Here is a 24246-nt window from a genome sequence, read left to right as displayed (position 1 = left end):
ATAGCCTCAGTCCTGCACTACCACAACCACTCTTCACTTTCTTTAGATCAGTCTAAGTTTTAATTTTATTTTTCCTTACTTTGTGCTTCTTTCTTGATTGGCATCTCACCACCTGGCTTCCTTTGCAGTATTCCAGCAAACCACACCCTGGAGGTTACTCTTCTTGCCTCCTTCCCAAAGCTTGCATTCAAGAAGGGTAACACATTTCATGTTGTCTTTTGGCCTACATCACTGAGCAAAAGATTTCAAAGGAACGTCAAATAAAACAAGCTTTCCAATCAAGAAGGCTGAGCAGATGTTCACAAAAAAAAAAAAAAAAGTAGTCTTATGAGCCATAGGGCATTAAGCCCAACAAGATTTGATCTCCAGGCAGCCCAGGCTCGCTCTTCATGCAATTTTCTACTAACACTTCAAATGACCCCTTGGGAAAAATAAAGCTTGCCTGGCTCTGTATATCACTTATGCCCTGTCTGTACAACTAAACAGAATTTTTGTTAACATTGGTTACAGCTGATCACAGCTTAAAAGCCCAAGTTCTCTGGACAGTTTTAAATATAAGATGATTTAAATACTATCGTCAGTCTGGAGCCATACACACGCTAGCATTTTTGCAACAGCATTTTCTCTGCTTCCATCACAGCAAACAGCAGCAAAGCTCAGTTTGTGCATGGGAGATGATGGATAACAAAATAACCACCTAATGCAACATAGCCCCGAAGTTTCTCTGCTTAAGTATAACTTGGCTCAAGGAGCTGTAATTCCCCAGAAAGAGTAACAGAAAGATGTTTGACCAGAGGAAGTTCTTGGGTTCAAGTGTCACTGCAGCTAATGTGATCCTGTCCCACGGCTAATAAAGCCCTGTCTCAAGAGCCGAGCAGGCAAAAGATTCGTAGACACTGGTTACACACTTAGTCCTACCAGGTTTTTACAGTAGCAGAACATTTTTTACTGTATATCAGCGAACCAGCAGGAAAGTTCACAAATGTATTCTGTTACATTATTTTTCTATTGTTTAGGGCTTTCCTGGAAGTATTTTCTGCCAGTTTTCTCTCTAGAGTGATCCATACAGCATCTGATAATGTCACATGATTTCACTCCTGAATTCATAGATGCTCAGAGACAGGAAGCCTATTAGGCTTGGCAATAGATCAATTGCTACAGCAATGTGGGTTTGCATTAGTTTTAGTTGAAATACTGCTTAAAATGATATACATATTATAGGAACTTAACAAGTCAAAAGGTATTTCTAACTCCACCTGTTCAGTTTGGAAAATGCAATGGTCCACTTTAAGAAAGTCAGAGAAAAGCAGGCTCTCTTAAGAATCAGTAAGTCTCCTCTGTGCTTCCACTTTGCTAAATAGGTTAAATAGACTTAAGTACGAAACACCTACCAAATTACTGCACATAAGTCTTTTGCTGTTCTCATCTTAGGGAGATGAGCTGTTCTTAAAAACAGGCACACTCAACTGCTTCAACTATTCATGGATCTACCAGTAAAAAATAATGTTCTTTAAAAATGCATAATGAAATGTTTAAAACAGAAGACAACCAGTAAGCTTGCTGTAGTGCATAGAGATGATGCAGGGTTTAAGAGATGCTATTTCTTCTATTCTACCTCATTTCAGGATAAAATAGGATGGGGGTGTGTGCAGCGGGTAGGAGAGAGAAAAATGAGAATTTACCGGATTTACTAAAGCATGCAAGCCACAAAATACATTTATTTCAGTTTCTAAAATGGCTCCTTTGTTTCAAACGCCTTTGTCACAAAAACCAGCTTCTTGTGATCTGACTGGTGAGTTGACTGAATTGGGACAAAGGTGTTGTTCTCCCCACCCACCCACACACTCTGACATACACTTTAGCTACTCTCTTTTGGCCATTTTCATGGGAATGGTAAGAAAAGCAGAAACAGTGAGGACAGGGAGAAACATAAAAGACTACACACACCAGTCCTAGAGTTAACTGAGGAATAAGTGCAACTTCAATACACAATGACCATGCGGGGTATGAAGGGGAGGTAGGGAAGAGAGTACCATAGAAGAAAAAAAAAAAACCACCAACCCCCCCAGAAACCATCATTATCACGTCCATACGCCGGTGTACGCGAGGTGCAGACCTGCGGGCAGCTGCGCGCCGCGGCGGCGGGGCAGGCGGCGGCCCCCAGCGCAGGGCGGGCTGCCGGGGCAGGGCGCGGAGCCCACTGCGGAGCCGCAGAACCGTGCCCCTGGCTGCCGCCCAGCGCCAGCCTCCTCCAGCCACCCCCTCGAGAATTACAAAAGGTGGGGGCGTTAAAAAAAAAAAACCAACACAAACCCACAAACATTAAAGACCAGCAAAAAAACCCAACCCAAATGCGCAAACCACCCACCGACCCCGCAGTTTCCTTACGCCGCAAGGTCTTCCCAGGGAGAGCCCCTCATTCAAGGGGGCAAAACTTCGCACCCGCGGCCGGGCGGGGGGGGCTGCGGCGGGCAGCGCAGGGGGCTGCGGTGCGACTCCCGGAGCCGCCTCCCGTCGCTAGGCGACCCGCGGGGCCACCGGCAGGGCCCGCCGCCGCGCACTCACCGCTCCGCGCCGCTACATCCCCGTGGCGCGGCGCAGCCGCCGTCCCGGGCCGTCCTTCCTCGGGGGCGGGTGCGGCGCTGCCGCCGCGATGTGGGTCACCCGGCGCGGCACCCGGCGAAGGTGAGGAGGCGGCGGAGGCAGGCGGGCGGCGGTGCCGCCTACCGGCGAGCGCGGGGGGAGGCTGCGGCGGGGCCCGAGCCCGCCCCGCGGGGAGGGGAAGGGGCCGGGGAGCGCTGGCTCCCTGCGCGCCGGCTGCCAGCGGTCCCCGCCGCAGCAGCACCTCTCCCCGCTCTCCGACCTTCCCCCGTCCCAGAGCGAAGCCGGGCGGGCTCCGGAGGCATAACGGCCCGTCCTCCCCACCTGCCGCGGAAAGGCGATACCCGCCTGCGCCAAGCGGAGCCCGGCCACAGCGGTACGGTTCAGGTCCTACAGGAGAGCGGGGCACGTCTCCGAGGTGTTAAGGTCCCGCTTAGCTAGGGTAGCGTTCTGCCTCTGTATCCATCCCACCAACCCGTCAAGGAGATCAGCGTCCTTCCTACCCCAGCGGTATATCCCGAAGGCTTTTGATCTCCAAAGTTTAAAATTTGCTGATCAGGATCGCAGGCACGCCAGTCTATTTATATGGCTCTCCCCTCCAGGAGGATAATAACCTGTCTGAAGCAGCTACAGAATCATTTACAGTTGCCCAGTGCTAGTACTGCCTGTAGGCAGTCTGCACTTCTGCTCTTCCTTACTGCTGCACGCATCTGTCCAGATGTTCCTCTGAAGCTGTAAGCCAGCTGTCAGGCTGCACTGGCATCCTCACATTGTCCCCTAGTCTTGGGGTTTCAGACATCCTTTGAAAAAGCCAATTAACCTCTTTTCCAAAGTGAATTCTACGTCTAACCTGAAAATAGCTTTCTGCATGCCCGTTACAGGGACATGGTTTAATTTCTCCTAAATCTCCTTTTGCTGTCATTTTGATCGCATAACTAAGTGTCACATTCAAGAAGTATGGTGAAAACACTAGGGTCACCAAGTTAAACATTTAATGACTAGGAAATGCTATTCCTGTTTTACACCCAAGGCAAAGCAGACCAGTACTTGACCCTCCCCCTAGCTAGAGCTATGTAGCTCCTCATCCACTTTTTGACATCACTATGCCCAACACACCTGGCTGGCAGATGCTGTGATCTGCAGAGCTGACTGAGCGGCAGGGACGGGTCTCAGCAGCCTCCACTACGGCTGTGCTGTCCATCAGCAAACAAGGTCCAATGCTCAAAAGAACCCACTAAATGATGGGTATCAGACTACAGCTTTACTACTTCATGTCTTACTATTTGTGCCATGTTTTGCACATTGCAGTAAGCTTTCAAGCTTAATTCCTTGCATCAATGCAACTAGAAAAGCAGTTTTCTCCTGCATTACAGCAGTGTTTCTTAATACTATATCCCAATGATTTATACTCCAAAACACTGATCTATGCTCAATTCCTGAGCCTGTCAGGAACTGCTCTAGCACAAGGCTGGAGGAGCCACCACAAGTCGCTACAACTCTGAACAGAGTAAATCCAGTATTGGGGAACTTTTCAGGGGCTTTGGGAGCATAGTTCAGTTATGCTTCCCAAAATAAGTTTGGGAACAGAACTTTATGAAACAGTTCATTTATAATTATATAACATGCATCACGAGCAAGAAAAGCCAAATCCATGCTACAGAAGCAGCCTTACCTTCCCAGATGCCATACTCTCGTCCATGAATGTGGAGGAATTTAAAACATAAGCTGGAAAGACTCTGTGACTCTAGTCCCTTACTGTTACAGCAAATTCAGACCAATGGGGTAGGAGTTTCCAGATGGCCTCCTGCCCGTTCTTTAGCATCATGTAGCAGTATACAGCTATACTGTAGTCATGCAGTGCCATTTCAGACTCGACTGATTTTCACAAGACGTTTGTTATCAGATTGCAGTTTGATGTACCCATTCACTCAATATCTTGGGATGGAAGTTATCTGGATTACTATGCCTCCAATGTTCAGCATCATTGTTCTCATGGAAAGTTGAGGCAAAACAGCATTTTAAAACTAACAGGAGCCTGGTTTAAAAAGCCCCCAGCACTTTTGATTATAAGCAGTTGCTAAACATTTTACTATGCTGTACTTTCCTTCTAACAGCATAATTATTTTTAATTTATGGCAAATGAAAGAAACTGTGTATGACAGCAGAAATATAGCCTGTACTTAGAAGTGGCAGTGAAAAACACATTAGAAAAAATAGGTACAAGACCCCACTAGTTGAGCAATGTCACACTTTTCCAGCAATAGCTCATAAAGCCTGCTGTGCGTAATAAAAACCAGCAAGGTCACCTGCATGATTAATTTAGCATTGGAAAGAAGGTGACAGAAGCAGCCAAAAAACAGATAGCAACATACCTAGCTCAGATAATGGTGAAAAAATCAAAAGCTCAAGCCCCTCATTATTTTGGATAGAAGCTCTTGTTGTTGCATAATTTACTGATGAAGACAAGACCGATGAAGAGTACACATGCTATGTCCTTGTAAAGAACCTAATGTGCTTTGACACCACCCAGTACTTTCCTCAGAAGACATGCCACCCAAGCATTATTAATTGAATCACAAGGAGTTACATTTTAGTTAATGCTTTTATAGTGGGTTTTTTGTTTTATTTTTAACAAACAACATCTTTCATTTTGTGACAATACAGATGGTAGCAGAAATACTTTACCTATGCTTGTATTCCTTTACTTAAAACAAACATCAGAAAGAATATATTTTACCTAACAATCCTAGGACTCCTAGAACAATCTTAAAAGCTGTAATAAGGAATGATAAGGAAGGAATAAAAACAATCCCCCCTATTTACATACAGAACTTTCTTACCTGAGTTTTCAAAATCTATGTTCTACATTATCAACCTGCTTAGGTTTTACTCAAGATGAGGCAGGCTACTCTCAGCATAAATTAAAACCTTCTCAGGCTGCTATCAATCTTCTTCACCTGCCCTGGGTATCCGGGGACCCTTTTGTCAGCTGGACATTATCAGGGTGTGACAAACCACACCCTTGCCTTAATTCAACTAGCAGTTTTCCTGAAACCTGTGGATTGGCTAAGATTTTTTATTTTTTATTTCTTAGTGTTTGATCTTCTGGCTCTATTAGTCCAAGTGTGATTGAAGAGACCATAATACATTAAGCAATGAGTGACAGTGCCATGCATTTAAAAGAAAATTGCTGTAATGGAAGCATACTACTAAGTATAATGATACTTGTGATATCAAAGGAACAATAGTGGATTAAGTACTGCAAGACCAGCTGCTATGTTTCTTTATTACTTTGACCGAGCTGATCAAACATCTTTGCTTGTGGGGACAAGTTTTGCATAAAAAATGCTATACCTTTCTCCTGGTACTCTCTCCTACTGGAACACATGAAGTCTGATTTCATTTTAAACAGCTATTTGCACTCACTCCACAGGAAATGGCATCTCACCTCCTGTCATTTGGAAACCCATATGTTTATATGAAACTGTATGGGATCTTGGTGTTAGACCTCTGTAAGAAATGACCAAACACTGGTATGTGGTGAAATAGAGCCTTTCCAAAGCCAGTAGCAAGCAGATGACAAAAGAATGCTGTGATTAGTGAGTCTGATGGTAACTACAGCTTTTGTTCACAGAAGAATCAAGCTCAGATTACCATAGGTGTAGGATGTCACCAAGCAAACATCCAGCTATGTCTTTTGGGAGGTGTTACACAGTCCAGGTGAATGGGATGCTCAGGTAAAGGTGCAGATGTGAGGACCGTGTTTGTCAGAGCACAGCTTGTCACCATTCTGCACACATGGAGCACCTCCCATATGAGGGAGGCTGAAAGAGTTGGGGTTGTTCAGCCTGGAGAAGAGACGGTCTCTGGGGAGACCTTGTAGGAACCTCCCAGTACCTAAAGGGGGCCTACAAAAAAGCTGGAGAGGGACTTTTTACAAGGGCAAGTAGTTGATCGGACAAGGGGGAATGACTTTGAACTAAAAGAGGGTACATTTTGATGAGATATTAGGAAGCAATTCTTTACTGTGAGGGCGGTGAGGCACTGGCACAGGCTGCCCAGAGCAGCTGTGGCTGCCCCATCCCTGGCAGTGCTCAAGGCCAGGCTGGATGGGGCTGTGAGCAACCTGGTCTAGTGGGAGGTGTCCCTGCCCATGGCAGGGGGGTTGGAACTAGATGATCTTGAAGGTCCCTTCCAACCCAAATTATTCTATGATTCTGTGCATTTAGGGTGTAAGTTACTTGCTGAAAAAAAAAAAAATCAGTAAGGATCATTGCAGGGGAGGAATCCAGTCTTAGAGGCTGCCAGTGGGAGCAGGAATCACATGAGAGGTATACTAACAATAGCAAGCTCTGTAGTGAAAGGTGTATATAGTAAACTGATTCACAGTTCTTGGACAGTACTATGTATGCAGCTAGACAGGTGCTCCCAATATAGTTCTTAGTTCTATGTCAGCACAGCCACAAACTTTTATGTATATGCCTGGAGCTTTATAGTTTACTTCTAATAGATAAAAAAAGACATAAAAGATTCAGAAACAGGCCCTTTTGGGGATCCACGATAATCCAGAAAAAGAGTAATAAACATCTACAGATTTGCTTATATGTAAGAATTATTGCACTTTTGGAGTCATTCGTCTGAGGATACTCATGCACTAGCATGAGTTAATACCTCTGTTTCATGTTTGATACTGCACAACACATGTAGGAGCCATTTGTTTTTACTCTATACCATCATGCACATCCACACTGGAATTCAATGCGTGGGATCTAGGGTTTATAGTTCATTCCTCCCCATTCCAAGCAGAGCTCAGGAAGTGAGCATGATCCTCAATTATGTGATTCAGTCATGGATTCCTCTATTTGGTCTCCATACTTATTCAAGTAGGTGCTGATTCCATTCCTAGGACAGAGTCCTGACTAACTGACAGGTGTATGGGGACTTCCCTGCAGCTATCCTTCCCCCAAAATGCATTCATTCCTACAATTGAGCTGCTGAACACTATAGAAGTGTGGTGGAGAGAAGGATCAGGCCTTCCATTTCCAGCCTCTAACTTCTATAATTTGTTTGCTTAAGAAATCTGGTTCCCCAAATTAAAACCTACTTTCTTGCTATGTCTGAGTATCCCTTTCAAGCAGCACAATGATTTCATAACCATTGTGATGCTTCAAATCTGTGTCAACAGTCTACTTCAAAACATTGAACAGCTGGCAGTTCCTTATGCCTAGCTCAGGACAAGCATCGAATACAGAATTGTCCTGAGATGATGTATTACATGGCTCTCATGCACTGATATTAGAACAACTAAAGCAGTCTGCACACAAGCTGTATGATCATTTCTTAAACCTCTCTCCTGGTTATTTTGTTCATTTACAGTGCCACACTTCATTACACTCGTATTCCTTTGACTGAAGATGCTGTAAAGTTTAACATGGGAGACCATAACAAAAGCATGTAGATGATGGCAACGCAAGAGATGAAGGATGTCAGGCTTACTCATATAGCCTTGGAGAAATGACAGCTAAGTGAAGCAGCCAGTATGCTCACTTAGTTTACCTGTCTCTTGAAGCAAAGAATTTTGCCAGAAAGGACTTTGTCTGGGTATGAATTAAGAGCATTTTATGTTACAATGTTTTAATTTACAATGTTCTGTTTGATATTTCTATATAAAAAGTAAAATAAAGTGATGTAGACATGAATTTCAAATATTGTATGTTAACAATGCCTGCTTTTTAATCTTAATAAGTGAAAAAAATTGAATATGCTGATTAACATCAGGCTGTGTCCTAATCTTCTTCACTAAGATGTGTACCAACCATATCATGTCTGCATGAAAAAAAAAAAGATTTGCATTTTTAATAATTTCTTTGAAACTGATTTTGAACAAGGGGAAAAAAAAGTGATGCGATCACTTTTTATCTAGTCTTCATTTATCCTCTGCCATTAATCAGATCCATACTCTGAATGCATATGCTACATGTCATTCAAAGATTACAAAAGTGTTACACAAACAATGATTCACAAAGATTCACAACCCTTGGTGAGTTGGGTAAATATTTATGTAAATGTCATACAGATTGGCAAACTGAGTCACAGAGAAATGGTGTTTGTATAAAAAAATCCACTAAGTTTGGATGCTTTTTTTTTTTTTTTTTTTTTTTTGCCTATTCAGTTGAAAAACTTACCACTTCCATTTTTCAGATGTATTGAGGGTACATACAGGTCTAAAGAAGTCAATGAAAACTGAATTGCAAGAGAAGCAAGTGAGGTGACCCATGCTTTTGTGTGGAAAATTTTAACTTACGGTTACACAGCTATTCTTCTTTCAAAGAAGGTGAACCTATTGCATGAGCAACAACTAATGAGACATCCTGAAGATGATGCCTGAAAGGGGTAAAAGGATAGAGTCCCAGTCTAAGGAATACATAGCAATATTCTCTCCAGCCTCACTGGAGGCATGGAGGATCTCATTTACAATGGAAATGTAATCTTTAGTTCTCTGTATGTAAAGAATACTGTGCCTTTAAAAATTAACTTCGCAGATTGTGTCTGGACTGCAAGGCCTGTATTCTTAAAAATGTATTGATCGATGAAGTAGACAAATTCACGGTCTGATATTCCATGATTGTCCTTATATTTATGCCCTGAAATTGTAACTGTGAGAAATTATGGTTTCTGAGAATTTGCAGGAAAGCAGACTGCCTGCCTGGTGTAGATATCAGGGAGGATCCCTGTGTAGGTGTGCATTGCTTTCTGAATGCCTACCAAACTCTTAATTGCTTGTGACAGAACTCAAGTTTTTCCAAGTTAAAGATTTTGACTTGTAGGGCCAGAATAAAATAAGTCCATCAGTAATTAAAAAAAAAAATAATATTGAAGAAGAGATGATAATTTTCCACCTTTGTGCCAGAGAAAACAGAAATATTTTGTCTGAATCTTTCTAACAATGTTGCTTTCAAGGCTAAACTAAACCATGTGTTGATGGGTTCAGTGATTTGGAGGGAAATCAACAATTTGCACGGTTCTTTCAGCACTTCATACTACTTTCTGACACCCTGGAAAGTGTACTAGACTGGGACAAGAAGATCTTCCCTACACTCTGCCTGAATTGCACAGAAAGAGTCACTTGGGCAGTGAAAGCAGCAGTTCCTCTTCAGCAGAGAATTATCTCCTTTTTAAAGCCTGCATGGTTTTGGAAAGATTTAAAGTCCTACGTCTCAAAGATTGCTTACGGCCAGAGAAAACTTAGAAAATTAAAACTGAGGGCAAAACAACCGCCGGCAGCGTATGGTTTGTTTAGTATTGGTGCATGTGGGACATTGAAGGCTGGGGACCATTCACTGACAGGTTTTATGCGAGCAGAAAACACTGTCAGAAACTGCACTGGGAGCTTTTAGTTGATCTTCATGGAGATTATACATTCCAGTAATTGCTCCTAGGGAATTTACATCCCTTCTTCCTTCATCAAAGTAGGAAATTCTCTGTTGACATCTGTGTGCACATGTTGCAGGAACCTCACAAGAGCTGGAGATTTGGACTGGCAGTACTGATAATGAAAGGTCTTCAGAGTCGCAGCATGCACATCATAATTACAGTAATTTCTGTCTTGTGCCTGAAAGCTCACAGGAATTTTCTGAGGACTCTCCAGGAAGGGATCAAAGATTTTCTGTTTATTGAAGCCTACAGAACTGTGCTCCTAGTTCTAGTGTGATATTAATGGTGAACCAGCAATGTAGGCACACTTTTGCAGCATCTCTGACAACAGAAGTTAAAGCTGTTCCTCGCTGCGCTGACAACACAGGCTTGTACTTCATCAATACAATCTCACAGCATAGCAGAAGTGCTCAATTTAGCTAACCTCTGCCCAGTCCTAAACATTCACGGACTGGGTTGTACTCTGGATGACAAGATCTGTAGCTGCCCCTATAGAGAACTGAAATCTCCCTGCTCAGAAAAAGTTGTGTCATCATGCTAAAGAAACTTGCTCCGCAAGAGGATCGTACCTTGTAATGATGGAAGTGAACCTGCCAATAATTGTGCCTTTGTGCCACAAACCACTGCTGCCAAATCTTACAATTTTATCATAAGATTTACGCTACTTAATGTATTTCTTAAAGTTCCAGTACCCTGAGTCTAGAATTTTCAGGAATTTCAGCTTTTATTAAAGGAAAGTGGATAAATATGTACTCCAAAGTCCTGTGTTTGTGGGAAAGAGCTCGGTGGTATGAATGGAGTGTAGCCTAAAGCTCAGGAACCAGAAAGCATACCAATATTACTTGATGTTTTAAGACTCTTGAGAATAAAAGATTTTTGTTTGCTAGTGTTTGAAAATCCCACTGATTTTACCAGGGCCTAGATTTCTCATATCCCTTTTTGATCTAATGCTGTTGCTAAAAATTTCTTAAGTGGTTTTTTTTTTTTTTTTTTGGCTGGTTTTCTTTTTTAGGCAGAAATATGAAATCTTGCATTGAACAGCACAAATGCAGAATCAAAATGACATGCAGCACAGAGCCATCCTTGCTATCTTCCTGAAAAATATAAGCCTTTGGCATTGCAGAGGTTTGTTATGGAGAATTTTTCTATCGCTAGCAACAGCAGCAGCACAGTTTTGAATTTAGGTCATCAGATATTTGTCAAAGTCCTTAACTATTACACAAATGCTATCCTAAAACAATTCATCTTGTGTCTCATCATTTACTACGGTACTCCTCTACAGTACTAGTCATGGGTGATTTTGAGGTGGATTTTGTGCTATGAGCTTTCTTATTTCTGTAACAAATTGCCATCCTGAAACATATCCAATTTGTCATGATTCTTAAACTGCAGTTTCTTAAGTCAAGAGATTTGATACAGCAAATCCTACTGTCTTCCTGCAATTTTCTTTTAATTGGGTTTGAAAGTGGTGGAAAACCAGAGTATCACATTAGGCTAAAGCATAGCTTGGCTTGCTTTGGTATAAAAGGAAGTAAAAGGACCAGTAACCTCTAGTTTGTTGAAGGAAATGCAAGTGTTTACTTACTATCATATGAAGTTGATTCCCAGGGATTGACGAATGCCTTGACTCCCCCTGAAAATGTGGCAGACAGAAAGGTAGCAGCATAGTGATTATTGTAAATTGCTCCTGGGAGAAGTCAGCAGCATTTTATTTCTCACCCATGAGTAAATGGGAGCATGACAGTCTGCTTTAGAAGGCGTTTCCTGGTTATCAATTAAAAAAAAAAATAGAGCCAGAACCAAGATTTTCTTATATAAACATTTTTTTTTGCTTAAGAAAACTATGAAAACTTAATTTCAGAGTAGAATATTTTCTGACTTTCAAACCCAAAATATTATCATTACAAAAATGGGATTTTTTAAAAAAGAAATATTGAGATTTCTGCCAAAGCACTTTTAATCAGGGAATATACTAGCATCAAATGCAAATGTATTTGAATCCCTACTTCTGTGAAATATTTTGTGGGTTAGTCAGTGATATTGTTGTTAACCATATGGAGATTTATTTTCACTTGTGGTTGATAATCACTGTGGTATCTGTAGGAGCCTCTACCTGTGTTATCTAGCATGAGAATGGATTGTGCAGTGCTTCAGGGCTTAAATTATAATGGGAATAACTGTTCTAGTTTGACCAAAATAAATTTGTATTAACCCCCCTATAACCAGCCTTTAAATGTTTTCCTTTTAATTGGTGGAATTTTCCCAGGTGAGGATGCTGTTTATTGAAGTAAAATCTTGATGCATTTACAGAGGAAATGATATTACAATATGCATCACAAATTCTTTACCAATGCCAATCATACAGAGATATTTCAAGGAGCAAATGCATGGTGAGTCTCTTCTCCCCCAGAAAGCAATTTTCAAAATAATAAACCAGAATAAACCCAAAAGATGACTGGTGAACACAGGGTCAGACAGCTGCCAGAACCTTGTGGTTTGTGCTCCGAGAAGTAATGTTCCAGTAGGCCTATGTTTTACTTGTTACCTACCAACAATTGCATCCCAGTGAAATAAATCAACCATGGACAGCCAAGTCAAAGAATGGAGAGTCCAAGGAATCAGGGCTTTGAACTGCAACACGTGCAGAACACAGACACCTTTGGGCAAGTATTTTCCAGTTGTCAGAAAAAAAATGGTAATGAATTACAAACTGGTTTCATTAGGATCATCCTTTCAGTAGCTTTCAGGTTTTGTGGTTTCCAGGGTTGCAGACCTCAGATAACATTTTAATAGAGACAGCAGCTGTTGATATTGCCTGTTTGTTCTTTTCCTCCATTCATTCTGGCTTACAGAAAGACCAGATGATATTAAAGCTTTGCATTGCAGAGGTTAACAAGCTCCGTGCTATACTCCTACTAAGTAGGCAGTTAATATTCACACTTTACATATAAGAAAACTTAAGCAAAAGATCTGTGCTATCACAGTACCTTGCTACCCATTGCATGGATCAAAGATGAAGAGTGATAAAATGCCACAGCCTGTGGTGGAAGGACAGAAGTAGGATCACCCTTCTGACCAAACACTGCCTTCACAGGCTGGTAGATGTGCCCCATCAGCTGTTGTAATGAGTTGTGTGCCCAGAGCTCACGATTCTTAGTGTGTTTGTACCTCCTGCACATGAGGCAGCTACGTCCCTGGCACAGGGTATTGTATATGCTTCAAGGGAAAGATTTCTTTTTTTTTTTTCTCTCCTCTGGGTAAGCACAGCCCTACCTAACAGCATCAGTAGATGGGTAGACTCCTCCGGAGTGTGGATCTGGGACAAAGTTGAGGAGCTGACTTCAGACTATAGGTTTACAGGCTCATCAGTCACCTTACATATCTACCAACTGGGAGTCCCACACCTAACTGATCTTAAGAAATGTTAACTACCCACAAGAGTCTGAAGGAGAAGAGGGAAAAAAATCAGCTCAGTATTTAAATAGGGGGGGAAGTCTTTATGTAATAAGCTACAGTGAGAAGTAAAATATTTGTCAGGTTAAAGCCAGTAAAAGGTAGATAATAATGAACTTCAGTATTTTGGATAAAAAAGGGGGAAAGGACTATTTTAGGGGCATAATATGAAGCTTGGTTAGTCTATGATGACAGAGAAAAACAAAGGGAAGACTTACATGCTCCATCTCTGATTTAAGGGATCCCTTTCTTGCACAGGGAACCAGTGAACTGTAGAGATGTTTCAGTGAGGCAGGTCGCTCAGTAGCCTGGGTTTACTAGGCAGCCTTAGTGGGGTTGCTAGCGTGCTGAAGAGTGGCATAGGGAAATATGCACCTACAACCAGGGACTCGGTCTTCACACGGCCTTGGCTGAATTGGCATGGTTTGTCCTCCTCTGCCCCTAGTGTGGGGCATGCCAAAGGTGGCCTGGTCAGCGATGGCTGCGATGGCAGCCTGTCTAGGCGATAGCCTTGTCAGGTGAGGCCTGGACAGTGCTGTCCTTAATCCACGGTGTGGACATGGCTCCCACCGGCTGGTTTTGGATTCCCCGTGCTGGAGGAGGCTCTGCTGCAAATCGCTCTCAGTGAAGCAGCAGAGCCCGGTGTGGGTCCGAGGGATGGCGCCCCACGTTCCAGCATTGCTTTTTTTCCTGTTGCTGACTCGGAGGAAGGCGGCATTGATGGGCTGGAGGATGGCAGGGAGCTGGCTCTACTTGGAGAGAAAAGGCGGCAAGTGGAGGAGCCCAGAGGAAGCTGGGCAGCATAGGGTGAGCAGAAACAGAGATGGCACCGTTACAGTAAGCGTGTGCCGAGGCAGAAGAGGGCCGGGGGCACCCACCGCCTTCCTCTCGTCGCACCGGCGGTTTCCCTCGGCGCCGGGAGCAGAGGCCCCGCACCCACCCGGGCACGGCCGTCCCTCCTCCGTGCAGCTCCGGGAAAACCCCGCCCTGGTCATCAGGAAAACTTGGCCCAGAGCACAAGCTGGTGCCGGGCTTCCTTCGCCGTGTGATAACGGCGCAGGGGCTCTGTCCCGGCAGGGCCCCTCCGGGCCATGCCGCCCACTCCGCAGCGCGGCCCCCCCCGCGGAGGCGGGGCGCCGCCATGACGGCGCGGCAGAGGCGGGCGGGCTGCGCGCCTGCCCCAACATGGCTGCCCCCAGCCAGGTAACGTGCCGCGCCGCCCGGAGCGGGGCTGCAGCGCCCGCGGCTCCCGGCTGGGCCAGGGGGAGCGGGCGGGGGCGGCGGGAGCGCGGGCTGCCCTGCCCGCGGGGCCGGGGCCTGTCGGGGCAGGGTGCTGTGAGGGGGGGACAAGGCCGGGTCGGCCCCCGCCCCACTGCCTTTATTGTACCCCGCGGCTGCTCGGGGCAGGAAGGTGAGCGCACGGTCCTGTTGTTACTCCCGTTGTCCGTGTTTGTAACGAGTGCCCGAAGCTCATGAATTTGAGGTGTCAAGAGCTGGAAGGCACTGGCAGAGATGGGCTGGGGGTAGCCGCAGGACGTGTTTGGCCAGTTCCGGATCTCTTAAATCGCCCCATCAGGGCTCCTGAATTTTGGGGTTTTTGCTACGAGTTTCGGTGTCTGTGTATACGGCGTCAGCACGTTTATGTTTACGTGCCTGCGGCACACAGCCAAGGCAAAACTGAGGAGCAGGCTGCGAGCCTCCATCGCTGAGCGTGGTGCTCCCTCTGCTGGCAGCTGCCGGTTAGCGCTGCTCCGGGAACCACGCGCTTCCATTTTCTCAAGTGGCTTCTACTGCAAATAAGGTTCAACCGTGACATCAAAGCTTTACGTTAACCTTTGCAGTAATTTCAGCGCAGGCAGTGCTGTTCGAGAGGCCTTCAGGGGCTGGAGCTGGGAGGCACAGCACGTGGGGAGGGGCTGCAGCTTCTTGAGCAGCCAGCGAAAGGCCAGACAGGCGTCTCTGCCGGTTTTAAATGTCGTTGTTTAGGCAGTAGTCTCGCACCTCATCTGTCCTGTGTTCTGTTGTTTAGTTCAGGGGTTTTAAAAGGATGGAAGTAGTCTTTGGTCTTCAGTTTCTGTGCTAGCTGGCCAAATACTGGGCCACAACTTCTTGGCTTTTGCATGGAGGGTGTGGGAGTTTGTGAGGACCTGCCTAAAGGCCTAACTAAACTTGGAGCTGCTTTCCCCTGAGATCAGATGGAGTCTTTGAGGGTGCAGAGGTGTAGATGTTATGGGATGCCTGAGCCTTTCAGTTTGATATCCTTTTTTTATGGCTGGGTTTGTTCTGCAGAGGTTGTGTGCCAGTGGTCTGACTGGTATGGGTGATGTCTACATAGTCTCCGTGCTTCTCCATCTGAACCAGATTTTTATGTTTTCAAACACCCCAGCGTGTGTTTTTACTCTTTCTGTAACCCCATCTCATTAAATCAAGGGTGGGTCTTTCTGGTACTTTCCTGTGAAGTAGTTTGAGACTGTTTGTGCCCCTCCCCAGAAGATAAGAACCTGCGTGTGGGCCATCGGTAAAGCTATTGGTCTCTCTTCACCTGTATATGGTAAATAAAGTTGGGCATGCCAAGCTTTTTAGATCACATTTGTTAATTGGACAGCTTGGTCGTGGTAAGCTTGCTGAGCAAGTCTGCAAACAGGATGAATCCTAGTAAGGGTAACCTATTAGATGCACTTGGGGGAATGTACTTAATGTACCTTTTTGTGCCTCTTGTGAGGCTTCCTCCTCCGCTGCCCTGGTACCTTTTGCTTCCATTTATCTTGTGTTGTTGTTTTGTGTCTCGCTGTATGTTTTTTTGTCTAGGCAAGTTTGAGATTTCTTGATCATTATTTAACTAATGAAGGTTAAGAGGACTGTTGCTCACTGTGTGTTTAACCATATTTGGAGATTAAATGAAGAATCCTCAATAAGAAAACTATTTTGAACTATTTGTCTTTAGATGCAAATGAGATTTTGTCAGAGAATGAACCATGGCCTGTATGCAAGTCTGCCATCAAGAAGTGAGAACGGGAAAATGATTTTTTAAGAAAGTGCCAAGAGATTCAGGGAGGGAAGGGAGAAAATTAGAATATAAGATATGCAAAAAGACCTTAGTGAGCACTGTTGCTTTGAAGGAAAATGGGAGACAGTTGCTAACAAATCTGTAATAAAAATAATTTTACAGAAATGAAGATTGGCTGTATAACTCATTGACCTTTTCAGCCTCTACACTTTGTTTCTAAAGTCATGTGAAATAATTATTTCAGTAGTCTCCTTTTTCCGAAACTGTGCCCTGTCAGGGTTTTGCCACTTGCAAGATTTCCTTCTCATACATTTTGCCTCCATTGCATGTTATCATGGTTATGATTGAATTAGCTCAGAGTAAGAGATGCTAGGAACTTGCAAGAGTCTGATGGCAGTAAACTGGATCTTAGTGCTTAGTCGTTTATTACTTTTTTTTTGGTCAGGCTCAGATGTAAATGTGATCTTTTATATGGCCAGGATATGTATAAAAACCTGAATAAGGCTGTTTGGCTGGGGGTCAGGGTTCAAACTTACAGCTATGCGTGTGCCATCTCCAACTTGATAGCAGGCATCTGAAACTGTTTCAGGATAGAATTGTTGGAGTCTGCCATGCTAATAACTTGGTGGGATTGCTTGAAATTGTTGTTGCCAATTCATTTTCTTTGACAAGTGCTCTAATTCGAGACTGCTTTGAAATTGGGTTTGGGAGTGGAAGAGTAAGGGTAGGATGAAGAACCAACACATGGTAAGTAGTGGCAAAAGACTGAGTTGTCTTTGGCAGTATTTATTCTGCTCCTTTTTTGAGGGTTAGAATCTGTTATTTCCACAGAGTGCTTTTGCCATTCTGATTTCCTTAAAAGATTTTTCTCTTTTGGTGCAGTTCGTAGTTTTTCATGTTGATGATAGTAATGCTGCAGCTGTCACAGGGAATACATATTTATAGCTCCTATGCAACTCTCTTAATACTACTTAAACAATTTTACTAGCATATTTACATTTGTTTAAAAGAAAATATTTGCTAAGTCATTCAGTACAAAGTTGCATCAAATACTAATATTAACTTTTTTTTTTACTTTTACAATTTTCCTGTTGTTCATTGTCATCTTACTGTTATTGTGTCTGCAGTAGGTATTGGGAAGCAGCTATGCAGTCTTTGCAAGCCAGAAGGAATGAAAGTGGATGGCTGACTATTAGAGCAGTTGACACTTTTAAATAAGTACATATAGTGGTGATTGTCATTGGTTTTGTTGTGTGTTTTGTTTTGTTTTTTTTTTAAACAAAAACATTTTTTGAGGTGAAGAGAACATGAGGTGGGAGGATTGTTATCAGACCAATAATAAAAGAATGGAAAAGGACAGACAGCTGCAGTTGGATTGTCCAGCTGTACTGTTAGGAGGATTTTTGGAAAAGAAGAGAAGAAGCCCCCAAAATATGGGTAAGGGCTTATGTTATAGAGAGAGAAAAAGAGAAGAGCAAAGCTAGCCATATCAATATCTGCTTTGTTATAGTCCTACATGAGGTCTGAACTCTTCCCTTGGGTTTGAAGGGAGGAAAATAAAGTAGGCTCAGAGGCATGTAGGAAGGTACTGGATGGTTGCAATGTAGCAGTAGACCAGAAGTGGCAAAAGATGAAAAGAAAACCTGGAGGAAGCCAGTGACTCAATTAACTCACTGGTAGGTAAATGCTGTGTTGCCGCTAAATTCAATAGTTAATGTACGTACACAGTTTTCTGTTTGTTGCATGACAGGAATGTGATTTTTCTGAAGTTGGCCTTGGGAGATGTGCTAAGTGAGATGTGGAGCATCCTGATTACTAGTGCTTGGATATCCAAATGTTCAACACATTTTTCTACTCTCAAAAAAGCAATTTTTGCCAAATGTCATATTCAATTGGAAGTGGCAATTAGGAAAAAGGAGCGAAATAAGCACGGTTGATCTCCAACTCAAGTATTTGGTGAGGCATGAATAACTTAGAAGCTAAGATGATACAAATCTCATGGCAGTTTCACATACGTTTTTTTGTTGTTCTGCTCTAGAGAGACTGCAGAGAGAAGGAAATTAATTGCAACTGCTATGTGAAAATCGGAGGGGCAGGCAGGTTAAAAACTGGAAGCTAGTGTAATGATATTGTGGATAAGAGTGAAGAACAAGAAAAAAACCCTGGAAAATTAAATCTTTATAAAGCTCTATTTTTGGGAGGATAAAAGAGAGTTGAATAACAACTTCAGAGATGGGGAAAGCCATGCTACCGAGTGAGGAAGAATGTACTTTGCAGGCTCTGTTTTGTCATCCTCAGATAATTCATAAAATCTGGTATTATCTGATGGCCTATCACTATCATAGAGATGATGTAGGAGATGGGGAGGCTATCTCTAGGGCAGACTGAAGTATCTAATTTTTCAAGGAGGATAGTTACTATGTGTTATTACTTCTGCTTCCCAGATCACCGGCATGGAAGTTAAAACCAGTGAAGATCATTTGAAAGTCCGTAAAATGAAGAAGAAGGTATTGAGGAAGCAGATCAGAGCTCAGCATACATTGATGAGACATGAAGGCATTGAGTGCATCTCCCATGCCACACAGGTGACTGGTAGTTCTGATTTTGATGGTAGTGTGAAAATCTTTCTTATCTGTGTTCTATTCTCACTTCTGTTTTGTCTAAAATGCAGTTCTCCAAAATACACTTCCTGAGATGGAGTGTTTTCTGTGCCCGTTTGGTTTTGAAGAACTGTACTTCAACAGTTTAATGTCTGTGGAGAGACTTCTATGGCCTTTGGATAAGGTTGTTTGGTTTTTGTTTTTTTAATATCTGAAACAGTAGTTCTTTGGGTTGGGGAGGTGGAGGTAGTAAGGAAGCATGGGAAATGTTACCTTGTTTAAGTAGATAAACTTTTCTTCTCTTTTTCTATGTGATTTCCTTTCTTCTCTGGCTTTTAGCTTTTGTATCTTTCTTTCCTCTGTACTGCTTTATCAAATTAATTTGTCTCATCTAAACTCCCAGTTAAAAACATGTTTATCTTAGAAGTCTTTTCCACATTGTTTTCTTCACCTAAATTGATTTAAGCTGTGTTTCTTGGGGAGTTGAACTGATTGACTGACTTGCAGCTGTTGAAAAGGTGGCTACTTTCCTGTCCCTTGCACAAAAGGGGACAAGATAGGAGGGAGTTCTGCTTTCTTGTGATGCTCAATGAACTTTACCATAAACCACTTTATTCGTAACCTAACAGAAAACTACTCGGCTTTTTAATTTGCATTTTTTTGCTGTCCTAGAGTTACAGCAGATCAGAGAATGACCTCGCAGATACTGGTATAGCAAAAAGTGAGTGACAGGAACTTGCAGACAGGGAAGAACTAGTTTATCATTTCCCCCCATCAGTTGTGGGGAGATGCTAATGCCTTGAAACACTGTAGAGCAGTATCATTTACTCTAGCCTTATTCATTTTGATCCTGCAAATTCTTCCTGCTCGGATATGGAAGCATCAGTTAGACCTTTCTGCCTTTTTGTAACAAAATTGGGCTTAGTCTTCACTCACATCTCACTCCACGTGGACATACACTAAAATGACCCAGGAGTCTTGTATATCTTGTAAGCTTCCTGGAGCAGGCACTGTGTCTATCTAGTGTTGCTTGAAAATGGGTCCATAATCTGGGACTTGTTCCTCTCGATACTGCCCCAGATACCAAATTGTCCATCTGATCCACCCAGAGAGTAGTTTTGGCGTCCAGCCAGATCCTCATCAATGACAGAACATTTGAATAAGTGATGCATGAAACAAAATCATAGTACTGGTGAGAAACTTGTGTCAAGAATACAGAAAATGCTTTCAGGCTTTCTGTGAGAGTCTGGTTATATTGAAATTGCTCAGGAGAACGTGGTCAATTGCTGTACCTGCTGCTGTTATGTAGTGATTGTCTTTGTTGATGAAGTGCGTATAACCAGTGAAAGTGCTGGTTTGAGTCTCTGCATTTCCTCCACACATATGGGCCTCTCCATTAATAACATTCTAGAAAATAACAGTAATTAATAATACGGTCACCTTTGAAAAATGGGATCAGTAATAAGACAGCCTGATGCAGTGCTAAGAACAAGCGTTAAGAGCTGTCGCAATAGGCGTAGTCACAGCAGTACTCACTATATAATTTATTTTCTTTTCATAATCTTTCCCTTCAGCTTTAAACCTAACTTTCTGTTTTTTTGAGGAGTGACATGCTGTCATTTGAAACAATTGAACGCTTTCCCAACTGCCTTCAGAAAAGGTCATAGAACAGTTACAGACTTCTAAGAGAAAGACTGTCTGAAAGCTTTCTGGAAAGGTATTACATGGAGTCAGTCTGAGTAAATTGTTGCTAGCTTTTTGGATTCACTGGAGCTCAATCAAAATTTCAAGATTGCATGCTCATTTGGCCTTAAAAAGGGACTTAAACTTCTTTTGACCACCATGATTAGATTTAACATCTTGTTAAGGCATATAGCTATTTAGATGTCAAAAGAACTTATTTTGAAAAGGCCTGTGTTTTTCAAAGGATATTTCTTGAATAATAGTAATTTGAAAAGTTCTATTTTGTTGGTTTTTTCTAATATTTGGCAAACCAGCAACAGTCCTCACAAACTGCATACTTAATAATTTTGGACATAAATCAGTATGAAAGTATAGAGTTAAGCAATTAGGCATTGTGCATGAAGTAGTCTGTGTTAACTAAGGATGGGACATAAATCCCTTTTGTTTATAAAAGCAAGAGGGAGACTTTTCAGATAAGAGTGCTGGAGCAGAACTAGATGTTCTTGTTTCTAGATTATGCTACTTTTTTTTTGGTGAATCTGATATGTAGGGGACATGAGGTGGAACTGGGAATATTAATCTCTCTGCTTGGAGAGACTTCTTGGCAAAGATGAGAAAACCTTTCTTGGAAAAAAATCACTGTCTTGAAAGGTTTTTCTCTTTTTTTTTTTGTTAGTCTGCAGAAAAAATCCATTTTAGAAGCCTTCAAAATTATGTGTGTCAGTGTCACTGTTTGCTTGCAGTACACTTGATGCACACATGCTGGTTTGAAGATTAAGTGCTCTTGTAATAGTAACTACATGCATTAATTGAGGAGGTACCTCTGACAGAGGATGCAGGCCCTTCTGCCAGAATAGGTGCTGGGCAAACAAAGGTTGCCTTAGCCTCATATATATACCAAGCTCATTGAAATGTAAATATCTTGTGTGGAATACACAAAAGTGTACTCATGGGCTTACTTTTTTTCTTTATAGAGCTGCTCTCTTAGTAGAGTGTTGGTTTTAAAGTAACCAGCGGTAATCACTAATTCTCAATTTTTGTAATTCCTCTTTGATTAGAGCCTGGTTATTGCCAATGCTGGTCTTGGTAATGGGATGAGTAGACACCAACTGCTCAGGATAGTAGAAGAATATGGATTGGTGGAAACGCTCTTAATGCCACCAAATAAACCATATTCATTTGTGAAATATGGGACAACAGAAGAAGCCAAGAAAGCTTTTGATGCCCTTAATGGAAAAGAAGTAACACTGGAAGACTTTGACCAAAATATCATTCTATACGTTAATTTTGTGGAAAAAGGTATGATTTTTCTGCTCTCCTAGATATCAAACTTCCTGCATCCTGTTTTGCTTTGCTTTCACTTCCTAGTTTGTAAATATAGCTAAAAGCACACTAGTCTTTGTAAGTAGATACAGAGAATGAAAGCCAGAATCTGAGATTCAGGACATAAACCAATCTTTGCTCCTTCTATTACATGATAGGATACTCTAATTTTAACTCCTTTACTTGGAGGCAAAAGGGAAAAGGGTTTGGGTAGTTTCCAGACCTTTCTGTACTTCTCATGAAGGTTTTGTGATTAAGGAGCTAAACTGGGACCCAGGAGATCTCTGGACAGGTCATTGGATTACTTGCGTGACCTTAGTCTTGCAGTCTTTATCTCAATTCCAAGAAGGAAAACAGTCACAATAAGATTTCTGGCTTTTCCTCCTCTTCTCTCCAGGCTTTTTTATGGCTGACTATAAGCTGTTTAGCACAGTAACTGTTGCTCTTTCTATGAGCTTTTATATTGTCTGCTGAAAAGTGTTCCTGGTGTTGGTCTGTACATTCTGCAAGTGAATAGTTTTTTATAAACTGTTAGGATAGCAAACTGAATGTCTCTACATCACCAACATTTTGTGTTCACCTAGCTATTGCATTATATTCCTTCATATTTGATTACAGGTTGCTTCTCTGGACAGAGAGTAGTCTGGTGATTTACCAAATCACCAAAATTCTAGAAAACTAAAATGATATGCAGGTAGAATCCTGACATGATTGGGAAATTCTCTTTACCATTGTTTTGACAGGAAAATGAAAAGTAGTTTTGCCTTTGAATAGTGTGTAATCTTGCTGGTCTTATGCAGTAGAATGTTTAAAGAGTGCTTTGCATCATGAAAAACTTGGGCCTTGCCTTGTTTTGTCATGCCAAAACCAAATAAGATCACAATGAGGGTTCTGTTGTATCATTAAATATCTGCAGCTATATTATATTCTCATATATAGTTGGTATTCCTGTAGGGAACACATGGTTTTATTTTCTCTAAACAGTGATAATATTCTCTTTTTCCATACACCCTAGTTTTGTGGCAGAATGTTGTTCCTACAAGCTTGCCTCCAGGCCTAATGATCATTGAAAAGATTATTTCTCCAGAGGAAGAAAGGAGGATGTTGGAAAGTATTGACTGGACAGGAGATGAAGATACTCGAAATGGTGGGCAAAATGATAGAAATCCAGACCTTCCATACTTCTGTGCTGTTTTTTCCTACGGTTTCAGTTTACAAGATGTCTACATCTTGGTAAATGTATTGTTTGAAATCATTGTGTATTCGGTTTTAGTATTTTAGGAATTGGTCTTATATTGCAAGTGGTGGCAAGTGGTCTGAATTGATATTCTGGTATGGGTTTGCTTGAATAATATTCCTGCATCCAAAACCAACTAAAGTCTTCTTTAGGTGTCTTACGCCAAGCATAAAAATGTTCAGTGAAGGTTACCCTTCCCATCTGATGTACAGCTGAGGAGCTGTGTCTTCTTTTAAATCAAAAAGAAGTCACTGAGACATTCTGGATGCTTTTGTGCTTTCACTTGAGCTCTGTGGATTTAGATCTTTTAATAAATGAATTGTTCTTGTGTGGTGGGTTGACCTTGGTTGGGTGTCAGGTGCTCACCTAGCTGCTCTATCATTCCCCTTCTCAGCAGAATGAGGTTGGGCGGGAGAAGATAAGATGCAAAAAATATATAATTGTGGGTTAAGGTAAAGGCAGTTTAATGAAGCAATAGCAGAAGTTGTGTGTGTGGAAGCATAGTAAAACAAAAGATGTTATCACCTGCTGATGGGAAGTAGAGAATGTTTGGCTGCTTCAGAGGAATAAGGGCTTCAGTACATGTAGTGGTTGCTCTGGAAGACAAACATAAATAATGAATGCCCTCCCTTCCTTCTCTTTTCTCTTAGCTTTTATATCTCAACAGACATCATATGATAAGGAATATCCTGTTGGTCAGTGTGGGTCAGCTGTCCTGGCTATGTCCCCTCCCAGAATGTTGCTCACCCCCAGCCTACTGGTGAGAGGAGGGAATGTTCGAGAGGCAGCCGTGATGCTGTGCGAGCTCTGCTCAGCAGCAGTCAAAAAAAAGCCAATACAAAGCACAGCACTGTGAGGGCTGCTATGGGGCTCAGCCAGACCCAGTACATCTTGGAATTAATTTCAAA

At 42.4% G+C, this 24246-nt stretch overlaps 2 protein-coding genes across 15 annotated transcripts in view; one reads left to right on the top strand and one right to left on the bottom strand.

The window, feature by feature from the left end:
* The window catches only part of ELMOD1 (ELMO domain containing 1), a 64510-nt gene extending 50684 nt beyond the window's left edge, over positions 1 to 13826 (bottom strand). For 3 of the 8 annotated variants that reach the window (XM_055701571.1, XM_055701565.1, XM_055701573.1), the window contains exon 1: positions 2389 to 2559. The gene's annotated coding sequence lies outside the window, so the exon portion shown is untranslated. The other 5 variants (XM_055701570.1, XM_055701567.1, XM_055701569.1 and 2 more) reach the window with 4 other exon arrangements.
* A 215-nt stretch (positions 13827 to 14041) lies between these two features.
* The window catches only part of ALKBH8 (alkB homolog 8, tRNA methyltransferase), a 49950-nt gene continuing 39745 nt past the window's right edge, over positions 14042 to 24246 (top strand). Inside the window, exons 1-4 of one of the 7 annotated variants that reach the window (XM_055701563.1) lie at positions 14042 to 14295; positions 18940 to 19080; positions 21837 to 22077; positions 23189 to 23248. In XM_055701563.1, the coding sequence (XP_055557538.1) occupies positions 14146 to 14295; positions 18940 to 19080; positions 21837 to 22077; positions 23189 to 23248 (592 nt within the window). In that variant the 5' untranslated portion in view covers positions 14042 to 14145. Of the gene's footprint in view, positions 14296 to 14476; positions 14692 to 16957; positions 17243 to 17509; positions 17933 to 18939; positions 19081 to 19166; positions 19280 to 20698; positions 20813 to 21836; positions 22078 to 23116; positions 23249 to 24246 lie in introns of those variants that run through there. The other 6 variants (XM_055701562.1, XM_055701564.1, XM_027815910.2 and 3 more) reach the window with 6 other exon arrangements.

This window comes from Falco cherrug, chromosome 2 (assembly GCF_023634085.1).
Source record: "Falco cherrug isolate bFalChe1 chromosome 2, bFalChe1.pri, whole genome shotgun sequence".
Taxonomy (NCBI): Eukaryota; Metazoa; Chordata; class Aves; order Falconiformes; family Falconidae; genus Falco; species Falco cherrug.
The sequence above is the reverse complement of the archived record's forward strand: the minus strand, read 5'-3'. Positions and strand labels throughout refer to the sequence as shown.